General features: G+C 43.4%; 1 protein-coding gene across 5 annotated transcripts in view; it reads right to left on the reverse strand.

Annotated features, from left to right (window-relative positions):
- The window catches only part of DENND4C (DENN domain containing 4C), a 259,443-nt gene that overhangs the window by 46,198 nt on the left and 199,333 nt on the right, over positions 1-13,912 (reverse strand). For 4 of the 5 annotated variants that reach the window (XM_073542724.1, XM_073542725.1, XM_073542726.1 and 1 more), the window contains exons 18-20: positions 11,680-11,808; positions 10,088-10,232; positions 2,056-2,202 (exon numbers count right to left, since the gene is read on the reverse strand). In XM_073542724.1, the coding sequence (XP_073398825.1) occupies positions 2,056-2,202; positions 10,088-10,232; positions 11,680-11,808 (421 nt within the window). The remainder of the gene's footprint in view (positions 1-2,055; positions 2,203-10,087; positions 10,233-11,679; positions 11,809-13,912) is intronic. The other variant, XM_073542727.1, reaches the window with a different exon arrangement.

Consider the following 13,912-nt stretch of genomic DNA (forward strand, 5'->3'; position numbering starts at 1 on the left):
TTATTTATGTGTTAGCTTATGCAGGAGGGTAGACCAGGGGTCCAGGATGTCTGTCATGATATCTTTCACACACTCAGAAATCTCAGCATGTGTTCTTTTGAGTTTTGCTTCTTGCTTAGGATTGGTCACCATCATATAGGGAGTAGAAGTACATGCCCTCATTGAGTACATGCCAGCAATGGACAGGTATCAGCTCAGGATGGCAGTGCAACTACTCCCCAGGTCCAGTGGCAGCTCTCGGACGCTGCTCCTGTCACTTTTTTGCCTGCAGCTTGCAACATCACACTGATAGCACACATCACTGCTGCAGCCAATCACCAAGAGCAGCGGCCCGTGGCATCTGCTTTAGTGGTGGCACAGTGGTGATTTGCGCTGTTCACATGACATGCAGCCAAAACAAAGAGACAATAGCGGCAGTGGCAGAGAGTTGGACATGCAGCCAAAACAAAGAGACAATAGCGGCAGTAGCAGAGAGTTGGGCTGTGCTGAGGAAGGATGAGTATGATAATTAGCATCAGTGTTGTCGTTTGAAGACCACTTATTTCAAGGTGTCAAACCCCATTAATTACCATCACTATTGGCTTCTACTAACTAGTTAAACTAATGTATATACAGCCCAATAAATTAACTAAAAATCAGAGAGGAAGTGGGTGGAGAAAACATGGCTGTCAAGTCCATTTTGTTACAAAAATTAAGTGAGGTCGGACCTTGGTAATGACTGATAAAACTGTGACTTGGAATCAGATCCCATTTCATTCTAATGGTGACTGAATAGATTAAGGTCAATGCTTTGCCAAATTAGCAAACCTTTATTTTACTTTTCAATCCTGCTGAATAAACTGGAAATTGTGAAGAAAAGGAAGTGGTCTTCCCGAAACAAGAGTCAGAAATGCACATAAAACTCCCAAAATGTCATTGCTATAGCATTATCAATAGGAACTTCTGTTTGGCGATGGCAGCTGCTTGAGCTCAGGCTGAGAGGGATACTGAGGCTGGTGGGATCGTGACTCTTCTGTGTCTGAAGTCTACTCTGGAGAAAGGACTTTAATCTGTTCGGGGGAGCCCGCACTGACATATGTGACCATGATTAAGTGCACAAGCCGTGCGCAGAGAACTGCAAGTATCAATGGTTGCTTTGGATGATAGTGGTTTTGTCTGACAGAGCTGGGGCCAGCGTATAAGTAGCCAGGGTCTGTTCTGTTTAGTTAGCGCCTGGAGGAGACTATGGATTTACTGTAGGTTTATCAGTTTGTTTTGGTGCTGGATAACCTGTGGGAAGCAATACAAACTGTACGTGTTTGGACCAAAACTACATTGCCTGTGTGAACGCTACCAAAAGCCTAATGCTTACCAGAGAGTGTGAATCTCTACAGTGTATAAAGAGGGACCTGGCAGTTAAGAGGAGAAAAGCTGCCGGGCACCTAACTGACTAGGCATATGACTATTCACCTCTTTTAAGTCAATTTTCTTTGAAATGGTGCAACGTTTTAGAGTAAAACATACATGGCTGCAATCGTACATGTAAAAGTGACTTTCAAACCAAAATGTATGTATCACTAAATTAATGTGCTTTCCATATGGGTGTGTTAAATACTCAACTGACTAGCCCTCTAAGTATAAAAAAAAAGGAAGAAAGTGTTCAATGTTACTGTAGTTATTTCCATGGTACCCACTGGAGTTCTGGAAATGATGATTTACCAAAGTTCTTTACATCCGCTCTCTGCTTGGGCAATAAGAGCGAGGTGCCGAGCAGATGACAGTCCACCAGCTTTTCAAGAAAAAAAGGAGCTTTCATTAACCAAGTTCAACTCTGGGACCTCACTAATCCATAAATGCCCTGATGGACCAACTGCTTTTAGCGATCTGCAGTATGTAATGTATTTTGCACCAGCAGACACAGTACATACTTCATGGAAAGACAACACAACTCTACACAAAAGACAAACATATGCTGTATAAATGCTGGTCTAGATAGGTTGCGAGAAGCTTCTGACCTGATAGAGGGTAAGGGGAATGCTATGGTGTGAGGTATGGTTAGTAGCTCTAGGAGAATACCTGGACTAGGGAGCATATCAGTAGAGTCAAGCCTGATTAAATCCCTCACGAAGACCGCGTGCTCCCCAGAGTTAGCATCATTAGAATTATCCACATCAGAAAGGCTCACCAAGTCCACATCACTCCTACGTGCTGCGCTCTGAGGAGCTGATGAAGAGACAACTCGGGTTAAAAACATCCATGCAAAAGCAGATTGTACTAATGCTAAAAGCTGCAATTTATTTCATCTAGTAGAACAGATCGAACAAAACAGAGGGGGGGGGGGGGGCGGCGTTCAAATTTCAGAAAATAAAGGCAAGGGGAAAAATATGCTGAAAGGATAAAAAATATAGTACTCACCTGTAGAACAGCGAGCTAAAATGTCAAAACACTCACAACTTTATATTATTAGGGGTCGTCCCTGTTTGAGGACAATTCTCTTTGTTTACTTAAATGCAATTGGACTAAAAAAAAAAGTAACTTTTGCTTTTGGGTCTTGTTAAAAAGTTGCATGTTTGCCTTCTATACCTCTGTGCTGTAATGTCTTGTTGCTGGCTGCAGAAGGCATTAACAGAGAATCTGTCAATGAGTTAGTTCTCACATGGGTGTTTATCAACTTTTATCTGTCTTTTTCTGACCTACTGCAGCTGATTTATGACCACATCAAAATAGAATGGATTTTTTTTTAATAAAACCCAATTGCAAAAATTATTTTTAGCACTGTACATACACTTAAGAAAAAATAAATTATACAAAAATAATTTGCCCTTAAAACATGGTCAACTTTGATGTATGACGGCTCTGATCTAGAAAAGACTTGCAGATCTTGCCTTTCTAAAAATGTGCATATACTATATACATTATTAGCAGTCACTAAACTTGTTGGCCGAATCTGCAGCGGCATTTACTTGAACCCCAAAATAATCCTTCCTGGCCTTAGTTTATTACATTACCTGAAAAGATATATATGGAACCCAAACAGGTTCTGCAGCAGTGTGCAAGAGGCAGAAAACCACCATGGTTACTTACCGGTAGCCGGTTTTTCCGGAACCCATGACAGCACCACCTGAGAGAGGGATCCGCCCCGCCAGGACAGGAACCTACTGAGACATAAGGGGCGGCACCTCTCCCCCGCTTCAGTTGGGTTACAGAGCATTGAGAGGACTTCCCGGTTAGTTACATGTTTAATCCAACACCACAACACTCAAAACACCCTACTAATTGTGCACACCCATACAGTGAAAAAGGGGGGGAATGTATGGGTGCTGTCATGGGTTCCGGAAAAACCGGCTACCGGTAAGTAACCATGGTGGTTTTCCCTTCACCCATGACAGCACCACCTGAGAGATTTTTGGAGACTTCGAAACAGCTTAGGGAGGGACCACCGCTTGCAGCACCCTTCTACCAAAGGTTAAGTCAGCAGAGGAGGATAGATTTAATCTATAGTGCTTAAAGAAGGTTGAAGGTGAGGCCCAGGTAGCGGCCTTACAAATCTGTTCGATTGATACCTCTGCCTTTTCAGCCCAGGAGGTCGCCACGGCTCTGGTGGAATGAGCCTTGATGCCATCAGGAATCGGGATACCACTAGCTGAATAGGCTACACTAATGGCTTCCCTAATCCATCTAGCAATAGTCCCTTTTGAAACCCCATAGCCTTTCCTGGCACCCTGAAAAGCTACGAATAGGGACTGTGACCTCCTCCACTGGCTAGTGGCAGATATATATTCTACGAGAGCCCTTTTAACATCCAGACTATGGAATTTTTCCTCCCCCAGATTTTTTGGATTTTCGCAAAAGGATGGAAGGACAATTTCCTGACCCCGATGGAAATCTGATACTACCTTGGGCAGATAACTGGGGTCTGTTCTTAAAACTACCCTATCCTGAAAGACTTGCGTGTAAGGAGGATTTACTGAGAGAGCCTGTAAGTCGCTTATCCTGCGGGCTGATGTGAGGGCTACTAACAGGATTGTTTTTAGGGTCAAGAACTTTAGGGGTAGCTGATGTAATGGCTCATACGGATCTTTTGTAAGGGCTTCTAACACCAGGTTTAAATCCCAGGGGGCTATTCTGGGTATTGGAATAGGCTTAGCTCTATGGCAGGATTTAATAAATCTGGCTATCCACCTATCTGATGCCAGTTTGCAATTGTAGAGCGCCCCTAGTGCCGACACCTGAACCTTAAGTGTGTTTACTGCTAACCCCATCTGCAACCCAGATTGTAAGAACTCTAGGATGGCCCTAATCGGGGGTTCTTTTCCTAACGGCTTACCCAAGAACTGTAAGAACTAATCCCATGTTCTGTCGTAGATGTTAGTAGTCACCGGTTTCCTGCTTTTTAGCAGAGTGGCCACCAGCCCAGGGGAGAACCCCCTATCCATTAAAAGCGACCTTTCAAATTCCACGCCGTCAGATGGAATCCTTTGACCTGAGCGTGCAATATTGGACCCTGAGCTAGTAGGTCCGGGATTTCTGGCAGAATCCATGGATCGGAGAGGGACATCTTCCGTAGCAGAGCAAACCAGGGCCTTTTTGGCCAGAATGGAGCTATTAGAATCACCCTGGCTTGATCGTTTCTGATTTTTCTTACCACAGTTGGGATCAGAGCTACTGGGGGGAACGCGTAAGCCAGTCTGAAGTTCCACTGGATGTGCAACGAGTCCACTGCCCATGGATTTTCCCTCGGGTTTAGAGAGCAGAACCTTTCTGTTTGCCTGTTGTGCTTGTTTGCAAAGAGGTCTATCACCGGTTCCCCCCAAAGCTGAATTATCTTTTGAAAAATGGACCGGTTTAGCGCCCATTCTCCTTGCCTCAGGGTATTGCGACTCAGGAAATCTGCCTCTATGTTTTCTGCCCCTTTTATGTGTAGGGCTGTCACGGAGTGTAGGTGTTCCTCTGCACTGCTCAGAATGTCTGTTGCTGCTTCCATTAAGGAGTGTGATTTTGTCCCACCTTGGTGGTTGATGTATGCCACTGCTACCTTGTTGTCTGACATGATGCGTACGTCTCGACCCTGGAGTAGCGGAATGAAGTGGCTTAGGGCCTTGCCCACTGCCCACAGTTCTCTCAGGTTGGAGGATGCCTTCCTTTCTTGAGGTGTCCAGGAACCCTGACCTATGAGGCCCCTTAGGTGTGCCCCCCACCCCGAGGAGCTTGCATCTGTTAAAATTATATCTGTCGCCTGTCTGTCCCATGGTATTCCTAAGGTCAGATTTGTCCCGTTCAACCAGCAGTTGAGAGAGTCTCTGGTTTTTGAGGAAAGCTCCAGCTTCCCTTCCAAACGCCCTCTTAGCGATCTTTGTGCTCTTAGTATCTCCCCCTGGAGTTGCCGGGTGTGAAACTGAGCCCACCTGACCGCCGGAATACAGGATGTTAGGGTACCTAGTAGGGACATTGCTTTTCTTAATGTCATACATGGTTGGTTTCGGCCCGCCAAGGCCAGATTTTGTACCTTCTCTATCTTGGACTCTGGGAGCAGACACTCTTGCCTTTCTGAGTCCAGTATAAATCCTAGGAAGGTCTGTTTCTTTAGGGGTTGTAATTTTGATTTTTTGAAATTGACTATCCACCCTAACTCTTGCAAGGTGTTGATCACCTGAGTCAACTGTGCTGTACAGTGGTCCTCTGAACTGCCCACTATAAGAAAATCGTCCAGGTATGGTATTATGACCGTATCGTGAATCCGGAGAAAGGCTGTCACTTCCGCTATGACCTTGGTGAAGACCCTCGGGGCTATGGATATGCCAAACGGAAGAGCCCTGAACTGAAAGTGCCTTAGTGTGCCCTGAATATAAAGCGCTACCCTCAGCTATTTCTGGTAATCTGGATGGATAGGGATGTGATAATACGCATCCTTTAAATCGACTACGGCCATGAAGCAATCTTGATGTAGCAGCTTCACTGCCGTAGTCACTGATTCCATCTTGAAGGTCGGGTTCCTTATCCAAAGATTGAGGCGTCTGAGATTTATGATTGTCCTGAACGACTGATCTGGTTTTTTTATTAGAAAAAGGGGTGAATAAAACCCCTTTCCTTCCTGTAAGCGTGGCACCTCGGACAGTACCCGCTTGTCTATCAGGCTCAGGATTTCTGTTTCTAAGGCCAGTTGTTCTTCGGTCATCTTCCTGATAGGTGTGATGACGACCACGGGTTTTGGCTGACGAATAAAGGGGATTTTCAGGCCTTCTTTTAGGATGCTCAGAATCCAGGTATTGGAGGAGATCTTTTCCCAGGCCTGGAAAAAGAGTGCTAATCTCCCTCCTACTGGAATACTGGCGTCATTGTGGTGACTTTTTTGAGGTGGAGGTGCCTCCACCAAACATAAACCCTGATTCTTTCTTTCTTTTATCCTCCCATCTTCTCCTGTCAGCGGGAGGACGCCCTCTATTGAATCTCCCCCTCCGAAAGGGCTGTCTCCTCTGATCCATAGGGAATCTGGGGAAGCCTTTTTTCTTATCGCCTGCTTTCTCCAGAATATCGTCCAAGTTCTTGCCGAACAGGAATCGACCATCGCAGGGGAGAGAGCACAATTTGGCCTTGGACTGAAGGTCACCCGGACAGCCCTTAAGCCATAACGCGCGTCTAGCAGCATTTGATAGTGACGCTGCTCTGGCTGTCAATCGCATAGAGTCCGCCGAGGTATCTGCCAAAAAAGCCGCTGCCCCGTGTAAGAGATACATGTCTGATAAGATCTTCTCTCTTGGGACCCTTGACGCCAGCTTCTCTTCTAACTGCTGCAGCCAGATCATGAGGGAGCGTGCCGTGCAGGTGCCCGCTATCGCCGGCTTTAGACCTCCTGCTGTCGCTTCCCATGCGTGCCTCAAATATGAGTCCGCTTTTTTGTCCAGCGGGTCTCTAAGAACCCCTGCATCTTCCAAGGGCAGGGCCGACCTTTTGGAAGATCTGGACACCGCTGCATCTATTTTTGGGACTTTGTCCCATACCTCCGTATCCTTGTATTCAAAGGGGTATCGTCTCTTAGAGGCGGATGGAAGGGCCCCCGATTTTTCAGGCTTTTTCCACTCCTTCTCAATAAGCGCCTGGATTTTCGCGTTTACTGGAAAGGTTCGTTTTTTCCTCTCCTGAAGCCCCCCAAACATAACGTCCTCTAGGGTTTTAGCCGCCCTTTCTTCCTGTAGGCCCATTGTGGTTCTAATGGCCTTTAGGAGGGCATCTGTATCTTCTACAGGGAAACATGGCTTACCCCCTGTGTCACTATCTGAGGAGTCTGAGGAGGATGATTTTTCCGCCTGAGATGATACTGACGCGGAATCTGAGGGGGAACTAGGGAAATCCTTCCTGCTTTTTTTCCCTTTTTTCAATAAGGACTTAATTGAGCCTTCCATTTCTGACCTGAGGGCAGATATTAGATTGGCTGCGAAACTAGGCGCTTCCTCCGCCATAGTCCGCTGAATGCACGAAGCACAGAGATCTTTTTGCCAGTCTCTTGCTAGGGGAGATTTACATATAGCACAACCCCTATTCTTCTTCTTGCTTCCCGCTTTTCTGGGCCTTTCCTACAGGGTGAAGCATACAATAGAAAACCCCTATTAATATACTGTTAACATTCACGAAGATCACTCACCACCCGTAATCAAGGGTACCGGACTTGGAGGCTGCATCGGAGCACCTGACCCGCGCTCTTTGGACCTTGAGGAGTGCCCCGATCTGCGGCTGGGGCGACTGCTGCTTGAATGGCTTCCATGCTTCCTGCCAGAGGGCTGTGAGGGAGGCAGGGACGCTGAACGTTTCTGCTCGGACTCCATTTTGCACCGCCGATCTACAGCTGTCTTCCTCCTTTTAAATTGCATGCCTCCGCCTGGTGAGCGTCTTCCTCCCCTCCCCCCTGCGACCGCCGGCTCAGCGCTTCAGAAGCCGGCCGGCGTCGCACCCAGCGCCATTACACCGTCGCCTTCTGCTGACGTCAGCCGGCGCACCCAGCATTCCAAGCGCCGCTGACGTCAGCGGCCGGAAGACGCCAGCGTCTCTCCCCTACCACGGGGATCGAGATGCGGCGTGCGCGAGGGGAGGGCGGTGCGGTGGGGGCTTCCCGGAGCCACCGGAATCCCATCCACGCCCGCACGAACCCGGAGCCCCAGGGACCCCGGGGACTGCGCTTCCAGGACCCGACGGCCGGCGCTACAGGTAAGCTACCTGTTCTTCCCGCGCCGGGACGGGCCTGGGTCTTATCTTTTTCTTCGCCCATGACAGGCACCGCCACAGTGGGATTCCTTCCAGGACAGGAACCCAACTGAAGCGGGGGAGAGGTGCCGCCCCTTATGTCTCAGTAGGTTCCTGTCCTGGCGGGGCGGATCCCTCTCTCAGGTGGTGCTGTCATGGGTGAAGGGAAAATTACATCTTTTATTTAACCCCTTAGTAATGGAGCCATTTTTTACCTCAAAGACCAGACCAATTTTTTTTTTTTTTCTTTCTGACCACTGCCACTTTATGTGGTAATAACTCTAGAATGCTTCAACGGATCCCAGTGTTTGTGACTGTTTTTTGTGACCTATTGTACTTCATGTTAGTGGTAAATTTTGGTCGATATGATTTGTTTATACCGTATTTATGAAAATATTAAAAAAAAATGACAACATTTTTTTAAAATGTTGCAATTTAACTTTAAATTGATATGCCCTTACATCAGATCGTTATACCACACAAAATAATTTATAAATAACATTTCACACGTCTACTTTACATCAGCAGTTTGTGAAGTGACACAGAGTGGCCTATATGACAGAAAATATCCAAAATTGACACCATTCGAAAAACTGCACCCTATAAAGTCCTCAAAACCACATTCAAGAAGATTATTAACCCTTCAGATTCTACACAGGAATTAATGGAAGGAAAAAATGAAAATGTATCTTTTTCACAGAAATTTAGCTTTAGCCCCCAATTTTTTTTACATTCACAAGGGTAACAGGGGAAAATGGAGCCCAAAATGTGTTGTGCAATTTCTCCTGAGAACGCTGCTCTCTCATATGTGGGGAAAACTACTGTTTGGGCGCTCGGAAGGGTAGGCGCAGTGTGACTTTTTGAACACAAAAATGGCTGGAATCGAGAGCGGACAACATGTTGCACTTAGAGATCCCCTGATGTGCCTAAACAGTGGAAACCCCCCACAAGTTACACCATTTTGGAAACTACAGCCCTCAAGGATTTTATCCAGCGCTATAATGAGGATTTTTAACCCAAAGGTACTACGTGGAATTTGATAACATTAGGTTGTCATATTGAATATGTCGTCATTAGTGTTGCGCGCAAGTGCTTGCAACTTAAGTTTGCATCGGGGTGCTCTGGTATGCACCAAGTATAGCAGGTGCTCAAACGAATCTGATGCAACTTGAGTAGCGAGCCTTTGCGACCAACACTAGTGGTCAAATTGTCACTTTTGTTGTAATTTTAAAAAACCCTATAGTCCAACCCCAAAGGCAAAGAAAAAAATGTAATATGACTAAGAGGATGGCATAATAATTATAGGTTTATGATCACTATGATAGGGTCTATCATAGTGTTCAAAATTAACCAATAAGAAGAGTCACCACTACTGAATAATGGCGAGCATATGATCAGGTTCCAAAAAAACCAACCCTGATCGTGTTTCTCCAGGGTCTCCACTATTCCCAGTAGCTGAAACCCCAGATAATTTTTGACACTGGGGAAAGGAGGGGAAGCTATACCCTTATTCCCTAAAAGACTCCTTAAAGGCTGCAGTTTTAATGCGCATCGGTGGTCGTTAAGGGGTTAAAGGATTTTTCTACTCAACATTTTGTTCTACATGAATATTTTCTTCCAGCTTTATAACATACACAGCAAACAAGATAAATTTCTAAGTTTATACAATGAAAATGTATTAATTTTGTACCGCTCTTAAAGTAAAAAAAAAAAAAAAAAAAAGATGTTGGAGACAGCTTCTTTGTTCCAACAGGTGGCAACTTTCACAATAAAATGTTACCACCAATTAGGTAGAAAAATAAATATTTCAATAGTTTTCATATTAAAAATATCACAAAAATGCAAAATTGTAAAGAAAAAACAAAGTCATTACCCGGAGCTGACAAAACTTTGGGGACCACTTTTGTATCCTTCATTGGTTTTCGAAACTGAGACAAACCCAGTACCACATTCCGAACCTTTCTCCATAGATAATTCCCACTGCGTTTGCTGCTTGGCCATGGGCTCACCAGTACAACCTTAAACCAAAAATGTGCAAAATTATATCACCCTGACCATGAAAAATTATAATGCTAGACATTTTAAAAAGGACCTGTCACTTGGTGAAATGCGCGCGTCGGGGCACACACCTCCCGAAGAAGCTGGGCGAAACGCTCGCGTAGGGGCAAAGAAGCAGGGAGTCCTTAGACAGCGGCACCTTATGATCTTGGCGCTAAGGTAATATGGCTTTATGACATTAATAACATACTATGAAACTTGTTAGATGTTGTTCCCAGCTATTAATCTTGTTTTGTGCTGATGGCAATAGAATTATCAGTGGATTCATATAATGCCAGTTGGATATAGACAGGATTGATTGGAAAACTTATAGCGCTTAGTTACAGGTGCAGGCTGTTGGGTGGCATTGAAAACTTGTTTTGGAAATCCTTAATATATTAATATTGTTAATGGTAGAATATTAGTGCCATTTCATGGTTATACTAAGGAATAGCAACTGTAATTGTTTTTGAAATCACAATTTTTGATCTTCATACAGGAGATATTACTGATAACACTGAGCACTATTTTGTTATATCAGATATATTCAAGAGCAATTATAGCACTTTACTGTGATTTATGAGCAAATTTTCATCAACAATCTTTTTTGTGATTCCACTTTAAACTTTAAACATATAAAGTTTTATAAATATGTCACTCTAATAGTCATCTGTGGACTTTTTCAATAGCTTCTGTTTTTCCAGTACCTTTTCCTGCAAATTTCTTATAGCATTTTTTAACTTTGTACTAATAAATTTATTAATTTTAACTGAATCTTTTTTGTCACTTCAAATTATTTTTTTATTTTCCTTTATGAGGTACATATACAAAAAAAATGGTTAGATTTCATGTGTAGTAAGTGCAGCCCATGATATATGAGCATTTGTGATACAAGGACCTTTGCATAGACATTTTAAAGAGGACCCGTCACTTGGTGAAAAAAAAAGATAAGACCTTGTAAAAATCCATGTGCTCCCCTGATTCTGCCACATGTTCACATTTACTGCTTGCGGAGCACAATATGTGAAATCTTTGCTTACAGACCAACTGGGCGTTTCTTCAGAGGTTCATTTGCTACAACTCACAGCTCAGCAGCTAATCTTGCAGTCTCAGACAAGGTTCAGCTGTTATTGTCAGGGCCTGTTAGAGTGGGGTTAACACATACATGCCACAGTGAAGACTCTGAAGAAACACCCAGTTGGACTGCAAGCCACAGATTTTACATCCTGCGCTCCAAGAGCAACAAATGCTAATATCTCTGCAATGGACTGACGCAGCAAAAAACAAAAAAATCAAAATCATAGAAGTGCTCAGAGATTTTTTACAAGGCATTTAGCTCATTTTTTTTAAAGCAAGTGACAGGTGCTGTTAAATGGACCAACATTTTTTACACATGGAGCATGTAAAAAGAGCATACATTTTTCATACCTTGTTATAGTAGCCATATGTGATTGCATTGGGCTGAATTTTAGCAATTCTCATTTCAAATAAGACCTTTACTGCCAAAGCAGGGTTCTCCCAAAGACCGCACAGTTGCATTACAACTCTATAACACACCTAAAAAGAGAAATTTAACGTAGGCATAAAGTGTGATCTACACCATAAAACTGATATAAACAGTAAACACTAGATAGAATAAATTATAAAGTAGATATTAAATTACACATTTGAATATAATTATTCATTATATTAGGCAAATTAAATAAGCCCTTAAATGTGTTAGAATACTATAAATCTTTAGAACTACATATTAAGTACTTAATGTCACATACTTTACTTTGAGACTTTTAGTATAAGTGCAAATTAATAAAACATAAGGAATCAATAAAAAAAACAAAGACAACAATTGTACGTGTCTTCTACAAGGAGTGCTTTAGGGTAAGAATACTCTAAGTGGAGCTTGTCAGATATTTCCTTTCCTTACTATTTCTTACAGCCTCAATACAAGTCGGCCAAACCCACCAATAGTCTAATGTGTATGGTGACTCTTGCCAAACGAGGTCAGGGAAGGTAAGGAGCCAGCATATCAGATTTTGGACTGCTGTTTCTTATTGCTCTTTAAAGGGAATCTGTCAGTAGGAAAAACCCTCCTAAGCCATCTACACCATGTGCAGAATTATTAGGCAAGTTGTATTTGAGAGGATTCTTTTCATTATTGAATAACAACTATGTTCTCAATCAACCCAAAAGACTCAGATATCAAAGCTTAATATTTTTGGAAGTTGGAGTGTTTTTTTTTTTAGATTTGGCTATCTTAGGAGGCTGTTTGTGCAGGTAACTATTACAGTGCATAATTATTAGGCAACTTAATAAAAACCAAATATATACCCATCTCACTTGTTTATTTTCACCAGGTAAACTAATATAACACAAAATGTAGAAACAAACATTTCTGACATTCAAAAACAAAACAAAAAAAATCAGTGACCAATATAGCCAGCTTTCTTTACGATGACGCTCAAAAGCCTTCTATCCATAGATTCTGTCAGTTGCTTGATCTGTTTACGATCAACATTGCGTGCCGCAGCCACCACAGCCTCCCAGACACTGTTTGGAGAGGTGTACTGTTTTCCCTCCCTGTAGATCTCACATTTTATGAGGGACCTCATGTTGTCTATGGGGTTCAGATCAGGTGAACAAGGGGGCCATGTCATTATTTTTTCTTCTTTTAGACCCTTTATTGGGCAGCCACGCTGTGGAGTATTTGGATGCATGTGATGGAGCATTGTCCTGCATGAAAATCATGTTTTTCTTGAAAACTGGCAGTAGGTCTGGGAGTTGAGCTTCACTCTATCCTCAACCCAAAAAGGTCAAACAAGTTCATCTTTGATGATACCATCCCATACCAGTACCCCACCTCCACCTTGCTGGCGTCTGAGTCGGAGTGAAGCTCTCTGCTCTTTACTGATCCAGCCTCGGACCCATCCATCTGGCCAATCAAGAGTCGCTCTCATTTCATCAGTCCATAAAACCTTAGAAAAATCAGTCTTAAGATATTTCTTGGCCCAGTCTTGACGTTTTATCTTATGCTTCTTGTTGAAAGGTGGTCGTTTTTCAGCCTTCCTTACCTTGGCAATGTCCCTCAGTACACCTTGAGCTTTTTGATACTCCAGTAACATTGCAGCTCTGAAATATGGCAAAACTGGTGGCAAATGGCATCTTGGCAGCTTCACGCTTGATTTTCCTCAATTCATAGGCAGTTATTTTGCGCCTTTTTTAATCCACACGCTTTTTGCGACCCTGTTGGCTATTTGCCATGAAACGCTTGATTGTTCGGTGATCACGCTTCAAAAGTTTAGCAATTTCAAGACTGCTGCATCCCTCTGCAAGACATCTCCCAATTTTTGACTTTTCAGAGTCCGTCAAATCTCTCTTCTGACCCATTTTGCCAAAGGAAAGGAAGTTGCCTAATAATTAAGCACACCTTATACAGGGTTTTGATGTCATTAGACCACACCCCTCCTCATTACAGAGATGCAAATCACCTGATTTACATAATTGGTAGTTGGCTTTCAAGCCTATACAGCTTGGAGTAGGACAACATGTATAAAAAGGATGATGTGATCAAAATACTCATTTGCCTAATAATTCTGCACACAGTGTATATGGGCATGTAGGTCATGAATAAAATATCACCTTGATATCTGCAATCTGATGTCTT

Source organism: Dendrobates tinctorius, unplaced genomic scaffold, assembly GCF_039654945.1.
Source record: "Dendrobates tinctorius isolate UK_male_01 unplaced genomic scaffold, ASM3965494v1 ptg000128l, whole genome shotgun sequence".
NCBI classification, from domain to species: domain Eukaryota; kingdom Metazoa; phylum Chordata; class Amphibia; order Anura; family Dendrobatidae; genus Dendrobates; species Dendrobates tinctorius.